We start from the raw sequence: 14,287 nt of genomic DNA on the forward strand, positions 1-14,287 counted from the left end.
CTTGTAAAAATTGAATTTAAGTGGAGGGCTATTAAAATTAATCCAAGACTGCAAGTTGCTGTCTCCTGCCTTAAGACTTACCTAAAATCAGTATGTCAGAATGCAGACAGCAACATTCATAACTGGGAGTAAGGAAAGATAATATATTTGAATAGTAAACCATTTTCCATGGATCCAACTAAAATTTAAGGTGTTTCAGAATATGTTGTCCTTCATAGCTCACAAGGGGCTGCTACCCAATATTTAAAATGCACACTACACAGATTCAACTCTTTCTCCTTTATTTGCAACTTTCAAATTGCTGGAACAGCAAGTGGGTCATGGGAGGGAAATTCCACCCAACTTGATCACAAGCAGCACAAAGTCCCAAATACTTGAGTTATCGTAAACAGAACTAATCACAAGAACCACAAATAAATAAAGACAATGGGGAGAAAACTATTTGGGATACAGCAGTGTGGGTGCAAAAAGGAATCTCGGTAAAGCAAGGGGAAAAAAACATTCAACAAAAATGAAAAAATGTACACCACTTTACTTTACAAGATAAGGTTTCTGTCCACTAGAAATGTAAAGGGAATGGTGGTTTTCTTTGAGGAGATTTAGCCTCAGCAAACTTCAATGTAGATATTCTCAGCAGTGTGCAAAACACAAGATGTCCATCTCTATCCAGTATGGAAACAATACCTCTATTTACTTAAAGCTTGTCTCCAGGAATATTAGATTGAGGGGAGAAAAATAAGGGGAATTTGAGTCAGGGAATTGCTATGCAAGGTAAAGGTCCAGGACCAAGTAGAATTTAGTATATCGTGTTAGGGTTTGGGATGATGAGTGATGGAATAGGCAAAATAATGGTATACACAAGCTGGTCACTTTTTTCAATAAAACGAGATTCATGTGAAGCGACCACTATTCTGTTTGGGGCACAGAGATGGTAGGCCCCTTGGGGTCATCAAATCGGTCCATAGTCTTGAGGCTCATGATCATGTGGAGGCCATAGGTGAAGATAGCGACAAGAAGCAATGAAGTGAGCAAACCCATCCATATTCCAGGAGAAAAGAAACCAGCACAGTCACTAGCATGAGCAAATGTTTCATTTATCAGCTGGAAACTTTGGATCTGCAAGGACAGAATAGATTGCATTAGTATTGCAGGCTGCTTTAAATCTCCATATACCTTGCTATATTCCCAACAGGATCTTAACAAATTCCATTACTACAGTATACAGAAACAGTTCTAGCCCAATACCATTTACAGAGTCTTATCAGATGTCAGAGGATGTGGCAGATTGGCGTTGATCCCTGGCTGCCAATCAGAAATCAATCAAAGCCCATTCTTCTCACAAGTACCAGAATAATTTATTAGAAAGAAAGGTGGTCCATTGATACAAGCACAAAATGAGTCATTTCTGGAAAGATGGGACAGCTTGGCTTTACAAATACCGGGGGGGGGGGGGGGGGGGGGTTCTGTCACTGTTTCAAGTCCACTAGAATGTATTCTCCCCACTCAGCGTACCTGAAATCTCATGATAGTCAGATCCCACTGGGTGGCATTTTTGGCAGGGAACAACATGCCCCCCAAAGATGGTTCACTGCTGACACAAGCACAGCTGAAGGAATAGTTGGTAGGGGCTGTGATTTGGGTAACATTGAAGACAGCAGGTGGGTCTCCAGGTCTGACCAGTTCCACAGTGTGGAGGTCAAACCAGTTCCGCTTAGAAATGGAGTAACTGGCGTTTGTCATTAGAAAACTGTGAAGAGAGAAAAAATCAAAAGGAGGCGGGGGGGGGAGGAACAAAATAAGTAAAATTAGCCTAGATAGTTCTTTAAACCTTAGTAATAACCACTAGTAATCCTCTGAGTCAATGCTTGAGTTAAACTAGCCCAAAACTGCCTAGTCATGGCAGGTTCCATATCTAATATAGATATCACATATCTTATATTCATTAAAACACTTTGTCTCCCAGTTTACATGGTATTTCTAAAAACGCCTTAAAATGTTCATCAAGCCTTAATACTTCTGCTAAAAGAGAAAGGATGGGCTGGCATCTTCCCGAGACTCAGGATCACATTTAATATTCATATGTGTGTGCGTGTGTGTAAGGGCTCCAGTGGACAACATTGGCTCATATATATGGATTGAAATAGGATGTTCTGCTTTTTCTCCATTTTTTTTTTTGGAGGACACTTACCTAGTAGGAAGCTTCTTATTTTAAAAGTATTAGGTCTAATTTAATAAAATTATTTCTGTATATTGCCCCTTCAAAATGGTAGGTAACCATGTCACCATTTGGCTACTGTAGTAAAAAAAAGGCCTTTAAAGATGAAGACCTGAGCCAAGCTGAACTCTTGATGTCCACAGAGTTTTTTTGGAAGTCACAGGGGGTGGATAAGAATAACTTAAGGCTCTCTTTGTCTATGAGACCTCAGGGGCAACACTGGAAAAACTACACACAAAATCTAAGGAACAAGACCTCCAATTTTAGAATATTAACAAAAAGACCCAGATGAGCCCTTCAATGCAAATTATACCACAAGAAATAATGTTTCATGCTTTAAAATGCCAGGCCTTAAACAGTTTGTATCTTTATATATATATATAAAAATGGATCAATATTTTTTTTAAAAAAAAATATGCCAAATTTCAACTCTGCAGTAGATAGAGAACAACGTGGTGATTTAACCCCCAGATTGAAAAAGAGAAGTAGCAATTGGTAAAATATATGCTGCTCTAAGAATAGGATCTCAGAAACTGTGCCAACTTTACCTGATTTTTAACTGTTTCCCATTTATATTTTGATATTTCAGTACCAATCTATGGAGAGAAAGCAGAGTTAGTTTTATTTATTTAACCAGCTCCAAACTATACATTCCCTCTCCATATTTAGTAAAGACTTACCTAACCTTCACGTTTAGCTAATGCAGTCCAAGCTTTAAGTATGATTCTAATATAGGTAGTCTTTGATTTATGACCATAATGGAGCCTGGAATTTCAGTCCTAAATTTTGGTTGTGTCGAGGCACCACGTGACCAGATTTGATTTTACAACTATTTTTATGAAAGTGGTCATTAAGCAAATCATGTGGTTAAGTGAATCAAGCTTATCCAATATTGTTTTTTGCTGTTTTCTGATGGCAAAAGGGTGGGATGGGGTGAGATGTGGCAGTTGCAATTTTGAGGATGGTTCATAACTAGCTTTTTAAAAGTCCATTGTAACTTGCATCATTAAACAACCAGTTGTAAGAGGACTATATGCCATTTTAGAATTTGGCATGGCACAAATTGTGTGTGTGTATGTGTGTTTACATCTCACTCATAATCTGTAAAATTTGAGAGAAACCTGGGGGCAAAATGCAGGCAGTTGTCGATATGAGGCAAAATGGAGCAATCATAATGATATAGGAAAGCCGGAATTTAGGATCCTCCACACCTCCTAACTAGCAGAAACAGAATCACATCAAATGTTTAGATTGACATGCCAGCTTGAATGATTCAAAGGTGAATTTTGTTATTTGTAAAAGTACACACAACTTCTGCCTCCAACTCCTAGCAGCCAGTAACTTCCCACCCCACCTATACGTTTTCCTCAACAGCTCATATTATCCCATCATTAGACCCCCCCACACACACACACACCATCCTCACAGCCCTTGCCCCAACTTACTTAGAAGCACTGGAATTCCATTCAGAGCCTTGCACATCAACCACAGCACTAGGCCCAAAGGTTAAATTGGTTAGGTCAAACAGTGTGTTGTTGATGGTCACTGATAAATTGCTGGCCCAAAAGAGTATCTTTGGGGTCCCAGTTGTGGGGAAACGAACAGGTGCAAATGTTGTCTCCTTCTGAAGCAGTTGCCTCCCTAGCTTCTCTGGAGCCACGTCAGAAACATCCCGGAGAACCTACAGGGGAATTTTCCCTTCTTTATATGCTATATCATACAACCAGTGTTTCCCAAGACAGTTTACAAACAGAATTATAATACCATATATAAAAACCCCACCAAAAGTTACTTTATCAGAGTGTGGAGAGGAAAATATAAAGGTGGAGAGAATGCAATGGGGCAGAAAAGACAGGGTTTGCAGACAAGGATATAGCTCCCTCTGTTCTTCAATACTAGCTTTCCAAAAGTTGCTATCGAAGTATAAATTTTATAGCAACAGCAAGGAACAAATTATCAAGTATTCAAGGAGTAATCACATTCCTGCTACTGAATCTAAATGAATTTTTAAATTGATGTTGCTTGGCTCGCTCACTCCTTATAGCATGGGTTCTGGAAGAGGTCAAAGAAGTCACGTGGAGCTCTCCGGTACCTCAGAAACAATTGCTTTAGAGAATTAGTGCAATGGTTTAGGAGCAGGGCTAGAAACGGGAGACCATGTTCTCATCCGGTCTTAAGCACAGATAACTTTGGATCAGCTACTCTCTCTCAGTCCAACCTACCGCACAGAGTTATTAGTGTAAGGAAAGCAAGAGGGAGCATTACGTAGCTTGAGCTGCATATAATAAAGGCACAGTATAAAGCTGGTAAGCAGGTAAATAAATGCTCCCAGATATCCACACAGGGATCCATTTTCTGAAAATTTTGCTTTGGCAGAATCCAATTTAACTAAGCCTCTCTTACTGCTATAGTTCTTTTAAACAAAAAGTCAAATATTTTTTAAAAGAGTCCTGAAATCCTTTTTTGTTGTCTTCCTCATTTCACCGTACCAGTGGTGGGTTTCAAATTTTTTTTACTACCGGTTCTGTGGGCGTGGCATGGCTTGGTGGGCATGGCAGGGGAAGGATACTGTAAAATCTCCATTCCCACCCCACTCCAGGGGAAGGATACTGTAAAATTTTCATTCCACCCCACTCCGAGGGAAAGTTACTGCAAAATCCCCATTTCCTCCCGATCAGCTGGGACTCAAGAGGCAGAGAATAGATGGGGGAGGGGCCAGTCAGAATTTTTACTACCGGTTCTCCGAACTACTCAAAATTTCCGCTACCGGTTCTCCAGAACTGATCAGAACCTGCTGAAACCCACCTCTGCACCGTACCCTTGTGTATAATTTAACTATTACTATGTTTTACTTCTCTTTAACATTTGTAATGTGAACTGTGCGCCTATTATTATCAAGCTGTCTCAGACTCAAAGGCAGCCAATTGATGTGATTCAGACAACGATGTATTCCCAGGAACTGGGGAGGAGAGCAAGAAGAGCAACTAAGGGGCAATCAGAAGGACAGTGTACCCTGGAAGGCCGCAGAGCAGTCAGGATGGCTGTGTAGGGAATATCCTCTGAATGAAGAGCGCTCAAAACCTGCCCCAGGATCTCATCTGCAAGAAGACATTTTGTTAGAAGGGGGGAAAAAAAACTGAAGGCATGAATACCACCCCCACCTCCCCACCCCAAAAAAAGCAAGCAGCACTTCTTGCCTTCTGTGAATCTGGCTCAACCTGCATGCCTGCTCTTTACTTCCCTGCTTCACATAAAGCTGCTGTTGTCCCTTGTCAGTGAGAATTTGCCTTGAGCCTGTCTTATGCATAAGCTAGTCCATACAGCAAAAAGCAAACCGCTGTAAGAGTGCCACAAAGCTGGCTGCTATAAACTAAACACCGGTAGTCCTTGACTTACAACCATAATTAGGACCACAATTTCTGTTGCCAAGCAAGATGGTGGTTCAGTGAGTTGTGTCCCATTTTACAATCTGTTGTGCCACAGTTGGTAAGCAAATCACTGCAGCTGCTATGTGAATCACATGCTTGTTAAGCGAATCTGGCTTCCCCACCGACTCTGCTTGTTGGAAGCCAGCAGAGAATGGTGATCACATGACCCCAAGAGGCTGCAACCATTGTAATTGCTTGCTGGTTGCCAAACACCTGAATTTTGATAATGTACTGGAGGGGGATGCTGTGACGGTTATTGTTGTGGCCCATACGCAGCCTGTGCAGCTAATAGCTGATTCCGACAGCGAGGAGGCTGGTATGGTGCTGCGCCAGCAGCCTGTGCAGCTGGCACTCGAGTCAGACAATGAGGAGGCTGGAGAAGATGTGGTGCCAGAGGCGGGGATTCAGCCAGAACCTCCAGAAGCGCCCATAAGTGAAGAGGAAGAAGAGGAGGAGCCTCTTCTCAATGCACGGGCGCGCAGAGCTGCCAAAAGGCAGGAATGGCTCCTCAGGAGGAGGTCTCCTCGAGAGTAAGGCTTGGGGCTAATTGGCCACTCCCTTAGCCTATTTAAGGAAGGACAATGACTGAGGCAATTTGCAGGGAACAACTTCGTTCACTCTCCTTCGCGTCTTGATCTTAGTTCTCTGCAAATTGCTTCTGGGCTTTCTGCCAACCATAGTAAGATTACGATTATTTATTCTTTGGATTCTTGTAGGCTGTTAAGAAAGTTAATTAACAGCCTTTGTTTGAAAAAAGAACTGATTTAATTTAGTAAACTAAGATTTGTACAGACTTTGTGTGTGCTGCATTCTTTGGGGTTTGTAGCTGGGCAGAACAGTTATAAGCATGAGGATCGGTCCTAGGTCACTTTTTTCAGTGTCATCGTAACTATGAATGGTTGCTAAACAAATGGCTGTAGGTCAAGAATACCTGATCCTAAAACCAGAATCCCACACCAGGACATTTCAAGCAGATTAGCTTTGCAGGTCCACCCGAAATGCCATCAGAAGCCATTCTTCCCCAGTGAGTTAAGATTTTCAAGGTGTTGCTTACCATTGCTGGTCAAAACTTCCTTTGGGGCCATAAGACTAGAGCTGGAGAAGAAAGGAGGGGGAGAGAGGAAGAGAGAGATTACAGCTTGTTAACAGAAAAGTCTCCAGTCTCCCTTTCTGTGAATCTAGATTCTTTCATTTTACAGGTAGTTCTCGACTTAGAACATTTCATTTAGTGACCGTTCAAAGTTACAATGGCCCTAAAAAAAAGTGACTTAGGGACCATTTTGCACACTTCTGATCATTGCAGCATCCCCATGATCATGTGATTTATATTTGGATGCTTGACCACTGACTCATATTTATGAGGGTTGCAGTATCCCGGCGTCATGTGATCATCTTTTGTGAACTTCTGACAAGCAAAATCAATGGGGAAGCTGGATTCGCTTAACAACGGTGTTACTAATTTAACAACTGCAGTGATTCACTTAACAAATGTGGCAAAAAAGTTGTAAAATGGGGCAAAACTCACTTAACAAATGTCTCACTTAGTGACATAAATTTTGGGGTTGGTTGTGGTCGTAAGTCAAGGACTACCTGTAGTCATCAATGATACTCTACTGTAGTTGGAGAGAGAAAGTTTAGCCTAGATTTCCAGTAGCCGCATTCTTCTCACTACTTCATATAGAAGGCAGTCCAGATCAGCCTTCTGAGACTGTGCAGTGGAGAACGATTGAAAAACCTGAAGGAAGTGGGACATGCATGTGTCCTGATAGGTATGGGGAAGAAGGCAAAGGGGAAAGTACAAAAGGTGAAATACCACGATAGGCTACACAGAGGGGAAATAGGAACTGCAAAGTAAGTTGGGAGAAGTTGACTTTGGGGGAAATGAATACTATGCGCTGCATCCACAAGAGCAAGAAACGGTAACAGATTATCTGAATGTTAACATGTAATGATCAATAGGAAGTTGCTGCTCTTGTAAAGGATTGGAAAACTGATTGGGGGGAAAGATATGAGAGAGCCATTAAAGAAATTACACAGCCCTGAGATAGAGGGAAGGATGAGAAAGAAATTCAAAATAACTTAGGCTTGGGTTAGCATAAGATGGAACAGAGAAAAACTTGAACAAGCTTTCAAGATTGTTATCAGACCTTTGGGGTAGGCCAAGTTAAGAAACAGGCAAGACAGGGATTCCAGAACTAATGTTTTTTGGACATGAACGAACTCCTGAAAGCTCTCTCCAATTTCATACTAAACAAAATCAAGGTGGGGTTATTTTGAGCTCATTTCTCCTGCTTTCCTTTTTTTTTCAGGACTGGGTAACCTTATTCTTATTCTCTCATGCCTTCCCCAAAGAGGTCAATGCATTCCTTTATCACCTGCACCCTGCAATATCTGTGTGCGCATTTGCACAAGAGGGAGGATATTACAGTAACCAAAAAAAAAGGACCACAAGACTGAATACCTACCCAGTGGTGTAAGGCAATCGCACCATCAGTAATGCAGGAAGGCTGGCATTGAGTCGCAGCTCCTGCAAGGTGTTCTGGTCCACGTGAAGCGGTGAAACACCCAGTTTGGCCTTCAAAAAGGCAGGCACAGCACCAGCTGCAAACCAGTCGACAGAAGGAAGTACCAAGGAAGCGGGAGCTGTTCCTAAGGCATTCTGATGGGAAGGAATGAAATAGTCAATTCTATGCCCAACAGAGTATGTTCTTATGTTTTAATAAAAGGATGAGTACTTTTTCATTATTTTGAGCTGCCGCAGTGCATCTTTTTAGTGCTATAATATTTTGCTTTTCAACAGCTACTGACCCGATCTCAATCCAAGCCATGGCCAGAGTTTACTTTAATATTCAGCATTCTAGTCTAATATTTCAGCATTACAGGTAGTAATGCTTGACTTACAACCGGTGGCTTAGTGACCATTTGAAGTTAAAATGGACCCATAAAAAAGACCCATGATCTGGATTCAAAGTCAAGACCCCTCTATGGTCACATGACCAAACTTTGGGAACTTGGCAACAGGACCGCATTTATGGCTGTCTGCAGCATCCCATGGTCACATGATCACATTTTATGACGGTTTTTCCCAAAACTGCCAATTACTTCTAGGCTTTATCAAAACTGCACCATAGCAAATAATGGATTCACTTAATGACCATGTTTATGACTGTCACAAAAAAGGTCATAAAATTAGGTTGGTTAAGTGACCATGGGCAGGCTCCATTGCGGTCATAACTCAAGGAGTATGTGTATCATAGGTAATTCTAAAATTACATATTTTTCCTAGAATTTAAGAATTAAATGTAGATTAATGGTCAGGGGCCAAATGCATCCTCCCCCAAATTTAATACAGTTACCACAGCCCATTTTTCATTTATTACCAAGATCTGGCAAGAAATCACATCAATCATTTTCAGTGACTGTCTATAAACAGCCTATTGTTGCATGAAAGGGTTAGGGATAAATCAAACATTTAGAAGCTTTTAAAGCTTCCATTTGTAATTTACAGTTTGAAATAAAAAGCATTGATATTAAAGTGCAAGGCTTTCATTTGTCATTGTATATTCCAGCTTATTTATGTGAACTCATATGTGGAAAATTGTTGATTACTTTTACATGATTTTGAATTTCATACGTAGGAAAACCGAACAGTAGATAGGAAACAGCTCCTTATCGGGCCTAAATCTGAATATCTCCCCTTTTTAAATGACATGAAGAGACCTTTACCCATTCACTAGGCTGAATACGTAATTAGATTTTAAGACTATAGCTAGAATTCAAATCAAATCTGAATGTTATTTCTTTTCCTTCCTAAGAAGCTCAAGACTGCTAGGGAAAGTTTTCTCTCTCCAATTAACATTTTCTCACAGACATCATTTGTTACAAGATTAGCTTGAAAGAGTTTGCAAGCTATACAATTGAGAGAGAATAGAAATGCAGTTCTCAGGAGATCCTGATCAAACATACTTAAAATAAAACACACCAGCGATCCTGCTGCTTTTTTATTAAACAAAACCCCCAAACGATTTCTCTTCCTTTTTCATTTTATTTAATACAGTGGAATGACCTATTTTTCTGGCTTCCAGTCCCTCGCTGCCACATGTTTAAGAAACAAGAAGCCATTCCAGCTTATAGTACAAACCAAAAAGGAAAAGAAAAGAAATTATAACTGGACGCAATGGAAATGTTAATTCTATGACTGTATTTTAAGATCCTCTTTTTACTACTTCTTGGAAGCAGCAATAGAAAACACTCATAATGAAACTCAATTCAAGGAGCTCCACTCAGACTTCAGATGCAAAGGCTAAACTTCCATCCTGAAATAATTAAACAAGTGCACTGTATCCAGCTAATGCAGTCAAATATATGTTAATTTTCAAGTTGATTTTATCATTAAGATTTAACAGACATTCAGGAGCAATGGATCCCCCTTCTCCCAATCAGTACCTTAAATAAGATTTCTCTCTCTCTCTCTCTCTCTCTCTCTCTCTCTCTCTCTCTCTCTCTCTGTATACACTTATGCATATACATACACAGAGATATATGTTGATGTACACAAATACATGCACAGTAAGAGAAATAGGTGATACAGCATAATTTATAACTCTCAATTATTCTCGCTCACCTCCAGATTGGGGAAGGCGCTATCTGGCTTATTTCCAAATACTCCACCATACGCTGTGAAATCCTCAATGCTAAGCTGTAAGGGAAGACAAATGGTTTTAAACCTCCCTCTAAACAACAGGGCTTTGTGAGCAGCACTTTTAACATTTTATATTCTGACAAGAAGTCACCTTGATTTTAGTTCAACCTACAGAACAGATCAGAAGAAAAACTGGGCAAAAGGAGCTTTCAACAGAAGCTGCTGCTCCAGTTTAAGGAGAACCCGCATTATTATTTTCTTATCATTTTAATATGGGCAGCAGAAGAGAAATACCCCACCCTACAGCACTGGCCAACAAAGATCCTGATAAATGTAGTGAAGAAGTGATCAAATGTCATAATCACAAGGTTCCCAGTAAACATGACTAAGCTAAAGAAGCTTCCTTTTATTGCCATGTGCACTCTCAAGAAACAGGAAGCTTTCCCCACCACACACTCACTGAATCCCCAAAAGAACCAAAATCAGTATACAGACAATGAAACTTATACCATAGTATTAATTAACTACTTGTAAAATGGTTATTTCCAAAAGACTTTTCTACTCCCATAGGTTATAATAGGAAGGATTTAGGAGTCTACAAAAACAGGCCAGCATGTAACCACTGGCAAGAAGTGACATAAATACAACGAAGAAGCCTGTCACCATGACTTACTTTCTCCTGAAGGAACAGCAATACATTGTGAGGGCCACCGTCTACTGCCGAGTCCAGTAAAGATGCAAGCTGAGCTTCTGTCACCACATGACCCTCATGTGGAGCTGCCAAAGGGGACCATAAGGAGCTGTGCTCACAAGACAGAGGGGAAAAAAGTCAAGGAATTTTTGTCTTTCTCTTACAGTATCAGTCTTTTCCAGCCTGCTGTGTGCTGGACTTCAACTTCCAAACAAATCTCAGACAGCCTACTGGTAGGACATTATAAGCACTGATGGTCAACGCGACACCAGTTTAGGGAATGAGGCTGACACAGATAGAACATGCATGATTAAAATTAGCATTTCGCCCACCACAAGCCAAAAAGAAAGGCTCTGTGAGCTTTTAGGTTCAATATTTGGCAACCTGCTCAGTTTCTACAAGTATTGCATATCAACTGGCTTAATCCCATCTGCAATTCCATATCTGCTCATTGAGAAAATTCCTCTAGTTTGAGTTCCAACAACAGTAAGATGAGAATGCTTAGCAGCCATGATAAAATATAATAGGTTACTATATCTTTTATGTACAGCCAAATTTTATTCTAAAAAGTAAGTCTTTTTGAGGGGAGGAAAAAAATCTCACGCCAACACATTCTCACAGAATATCTAAAATATAATGGCACCTAAGCTTGTCAAAGTCTCAAAAATATTATTTAAGATTATTTAAGTAGAGGAGTAAGTAGAAACCCCATCACATCACCTGGTTTGTTTATTTTTGCATTAGCTTTTTTTAATATGTCCCTTTACTAATTGCAATTGGTCACAATACAATTATATCTCACAAGGCAAGGACAACAATAACACAAAGGGAAATATAATCAAATGGGGGCAATGTGTTTTTTAAAAAAGAAGAGGAAATTATGAAGAATGTAGGTTCTGATTGATATATCAAAATGAAAATTATGGAAAGGAGAATGGAAAAACCAATGTGGAAAGTCTTCTCCTATACCTAAAAACTGATGGAAATAAATTCTTCTAAGGGTGTGGAATATCCTTTTTCTGTACATTGCAATACAGATGCAAAAAATCTTATAGCTCTTGAAGTCCTCCTTGAAGAATCAAATTTTACTGATTACTTTAGAAAAAAAGCCATTATATGTAAATCAAATACTCTTCCCATGCAGTGTCAGAAATGTCACATTGGCACCTTGGAACTAAGACATAAGTTATAAACAATACTTTTGCCAAAGTTACAGTTTCCTTGGTAGAAACTATTAATACCACACTATTCATTACCTCAGTTCCCCTTAACCCCATAGCACCTCTAGAACCATTTTTCACCCTATACAGTAACAGTAACAGAGTTGGAAGGGATCTTCGAGGTCATATAGTCCAACCCCTTGCTCACGCTAAAAACACACATCTCAAGAGCTCCAAAATCCGAAGCACACTGCAGTTCAGACTATTGTATTTCACAATATTCTTCCAGGGCCATATAGCAAAAAGGGGGAGTTCTTACTGTTCCCACAAACAGTAATCCCTGCTTTGCATTGAGGAAACACTCAGAGACTCATTTCACTCACAATCCTGAGCCAGAATAGCTAAGGACTGAATCATCTGTGATCGTGAGACCCTCTCATATGTTTCCCAGAATTGCACACATGCAGTAGTGAGACCTTCTCACACGTTTCCCAGAATTGCACACAGGCAATAGTGAGACCTTCTCACACGTTTCCCAGAATTGCACACAGGCAGTAGTGAGACCCTTTCACACTCTTCCCAGAATTGCACACATGCAGTAGTGAGACCCTCTCATACCTTTCCCAGAATTGCACACAGGCAGTAGTGAGACCCTCTCACACGTTTCCCAGAATTGCAGCAAATCAAGACTTGTCTCCAAGACAGTGTTCAAGGGGGATACGAATGCATGCGTTTGCAGCACGGGTGTTTTGCATCTCGGGAACTTTAAAGGTTTAAAATATTCGTAAGGTGTGGATAAAGGGAGCGACCCAGAAGAACAAAACAAAAATAAAAGACTCGGGTGACTATTCGTGCAAAGCAATCTCAAGCCCATCCCTTCTGCGGCTTCGATCCCCCGTGACTCTAATCCCCATGACCTCAATTACCCGCGTAGACTATTTCAGAGTCCCGCATACCTGTGACTCGACCAAGCGAGCAAGGGCACCTGTCCCGTATGTGCCGCCACCAGCCCCAGGCTCAGCAGCAAAACCCCAGCGACCCACCGCAACGCCATCTTCCTTCCTGTTCCCTTCACGGACGGTTCTTCTCTTGCTTTCCCGGCGTCGCTGCAGCCAATCAGAACCCGGAAGGCCGTTCCGAGTTTAAGGGATCATCCATTTAGAGGAAGAGGCGGGACCTTCAAGAGCCAATGAGGAGTTACTTTAGGCCGCCTGATACTTCCTTTCCCGGGATCGGGAGTCTCTTCCCAGTTCAGCCAAATTCGATTTTGACTGTTTATATTAAAATCCGTAATCTCTTTGAAGCAGACTTTGGGTCAGGCGGGGTGATAATGATGATGATGGTGATGATAATGATCTCTTATTCATTAAACATGAACACAGTCAACTGAACATTTAAAAATCTATCACAAATACCATTGACTGGCGCTGATGGTTGATACGGGTTGCTGCCAGCATCCTAGGTATCAACCAAGTATCTTCTTAAAATGTACGATGTTCCGAGTAGCGCAGTTTTTTGCAGTTCCGCTGGTGTTGTTGCAGGAAGTTGCAATTTCTTGATGAATTTTATAAAATGCTTTGACAGGGTACCAAGTGCCCCGATGATAATGGGTACCACTGTTACATGTTTCATCCATAATTGTGTAGTTTCAATGGCCAGGTAGCAATATTTCATGATCTTTTCCATTTCTTTTTCTTTAACTGGTGACTCTTGGTACAGCAATACCAATAAATTGTACACTTCGATGATGATATTATTATCTCTTATTCATTAAACATGAAACTCAGTCAACTGAACATTTAGAGATCTATCACAAATATCATTGACTGATGCTGACTGGTGCCAGCATCTGTATTTTTTTATAATGATGATTTATTTATTTATTTATTTATTTATTAAATACATACATACATACATACATACAATCAACGGCACAGAAGTGGCTCCCACTCAAAAGACTTGACTGGGTCTTTCTCCAGAATAAAACACCGCATAGAATATGCAACATGGTCTTGTGCCCAGACAGCAGGACACATGAATTTTATACTTGTAAGAAAAAAAAGTGTCATTGGCGTTTAGAAGTCCCTGCCCTCGTTTCCAGGTGGAAAAAGGAGGGGCTTTTGGAGGGAAGTGAGAAGAAGCAAAATGTAA

The 14,287-nt window shown here is 40.6% G+C and overlaps 1 protein-coding gene across 1 annotated transcript; it reads right to left on the reverse strand.

The window, feature by feature from the left end:
- Positions 1-264: 264 nt before the first annotated feature.
- Positions 265-13,199, reverse strand: ATP6AP1 (ATPase H+ transporting accessory protein 1). Its single transcript, XM_070938135.1, has 10 exons — positions 13,093-13,199; positions 10,959-11,085; positions 10,268-10,342; positions 8,109-8,302; positions 6,698-6,738; positions 5,228-5,313; positions 3,661-3,896; positions 2,764-2,811; positions 1,513-1,747; positions 265-1,116 (listed from the first exon to the last, which is right to left on the reverse strand). The coding sequence occupies exons 1-10, from the start codon at positions 13,188-13,190 to the stop codon at positions 907-909; spliced, it is 1,350 nt and encodes a 449-aa protein (XP_070794236.1). The 5' UTR covers positions 13,191-13,199; the 3' UTR covers positions 265-906.
- Between the last annotated feature and the right edge of the window lie 1,088 nt (positions 13,200-14,287).

This window comes from Pituophis catenifer, unplaced genomic scaffold (genome assembly GCF_029215685.1).
Source record: "Pituophis catenifer annectens isolate HBS135680 unplaced genomic scaffold, rPitCat1.0.hap2 SCAF_2, whole genome shotgun sequence".
NCBI lineage: Eukaryota > Metazoa > Chordata > Lepidosauria > Squamata > Colubridae > Pituophis > Pituophis catenifer.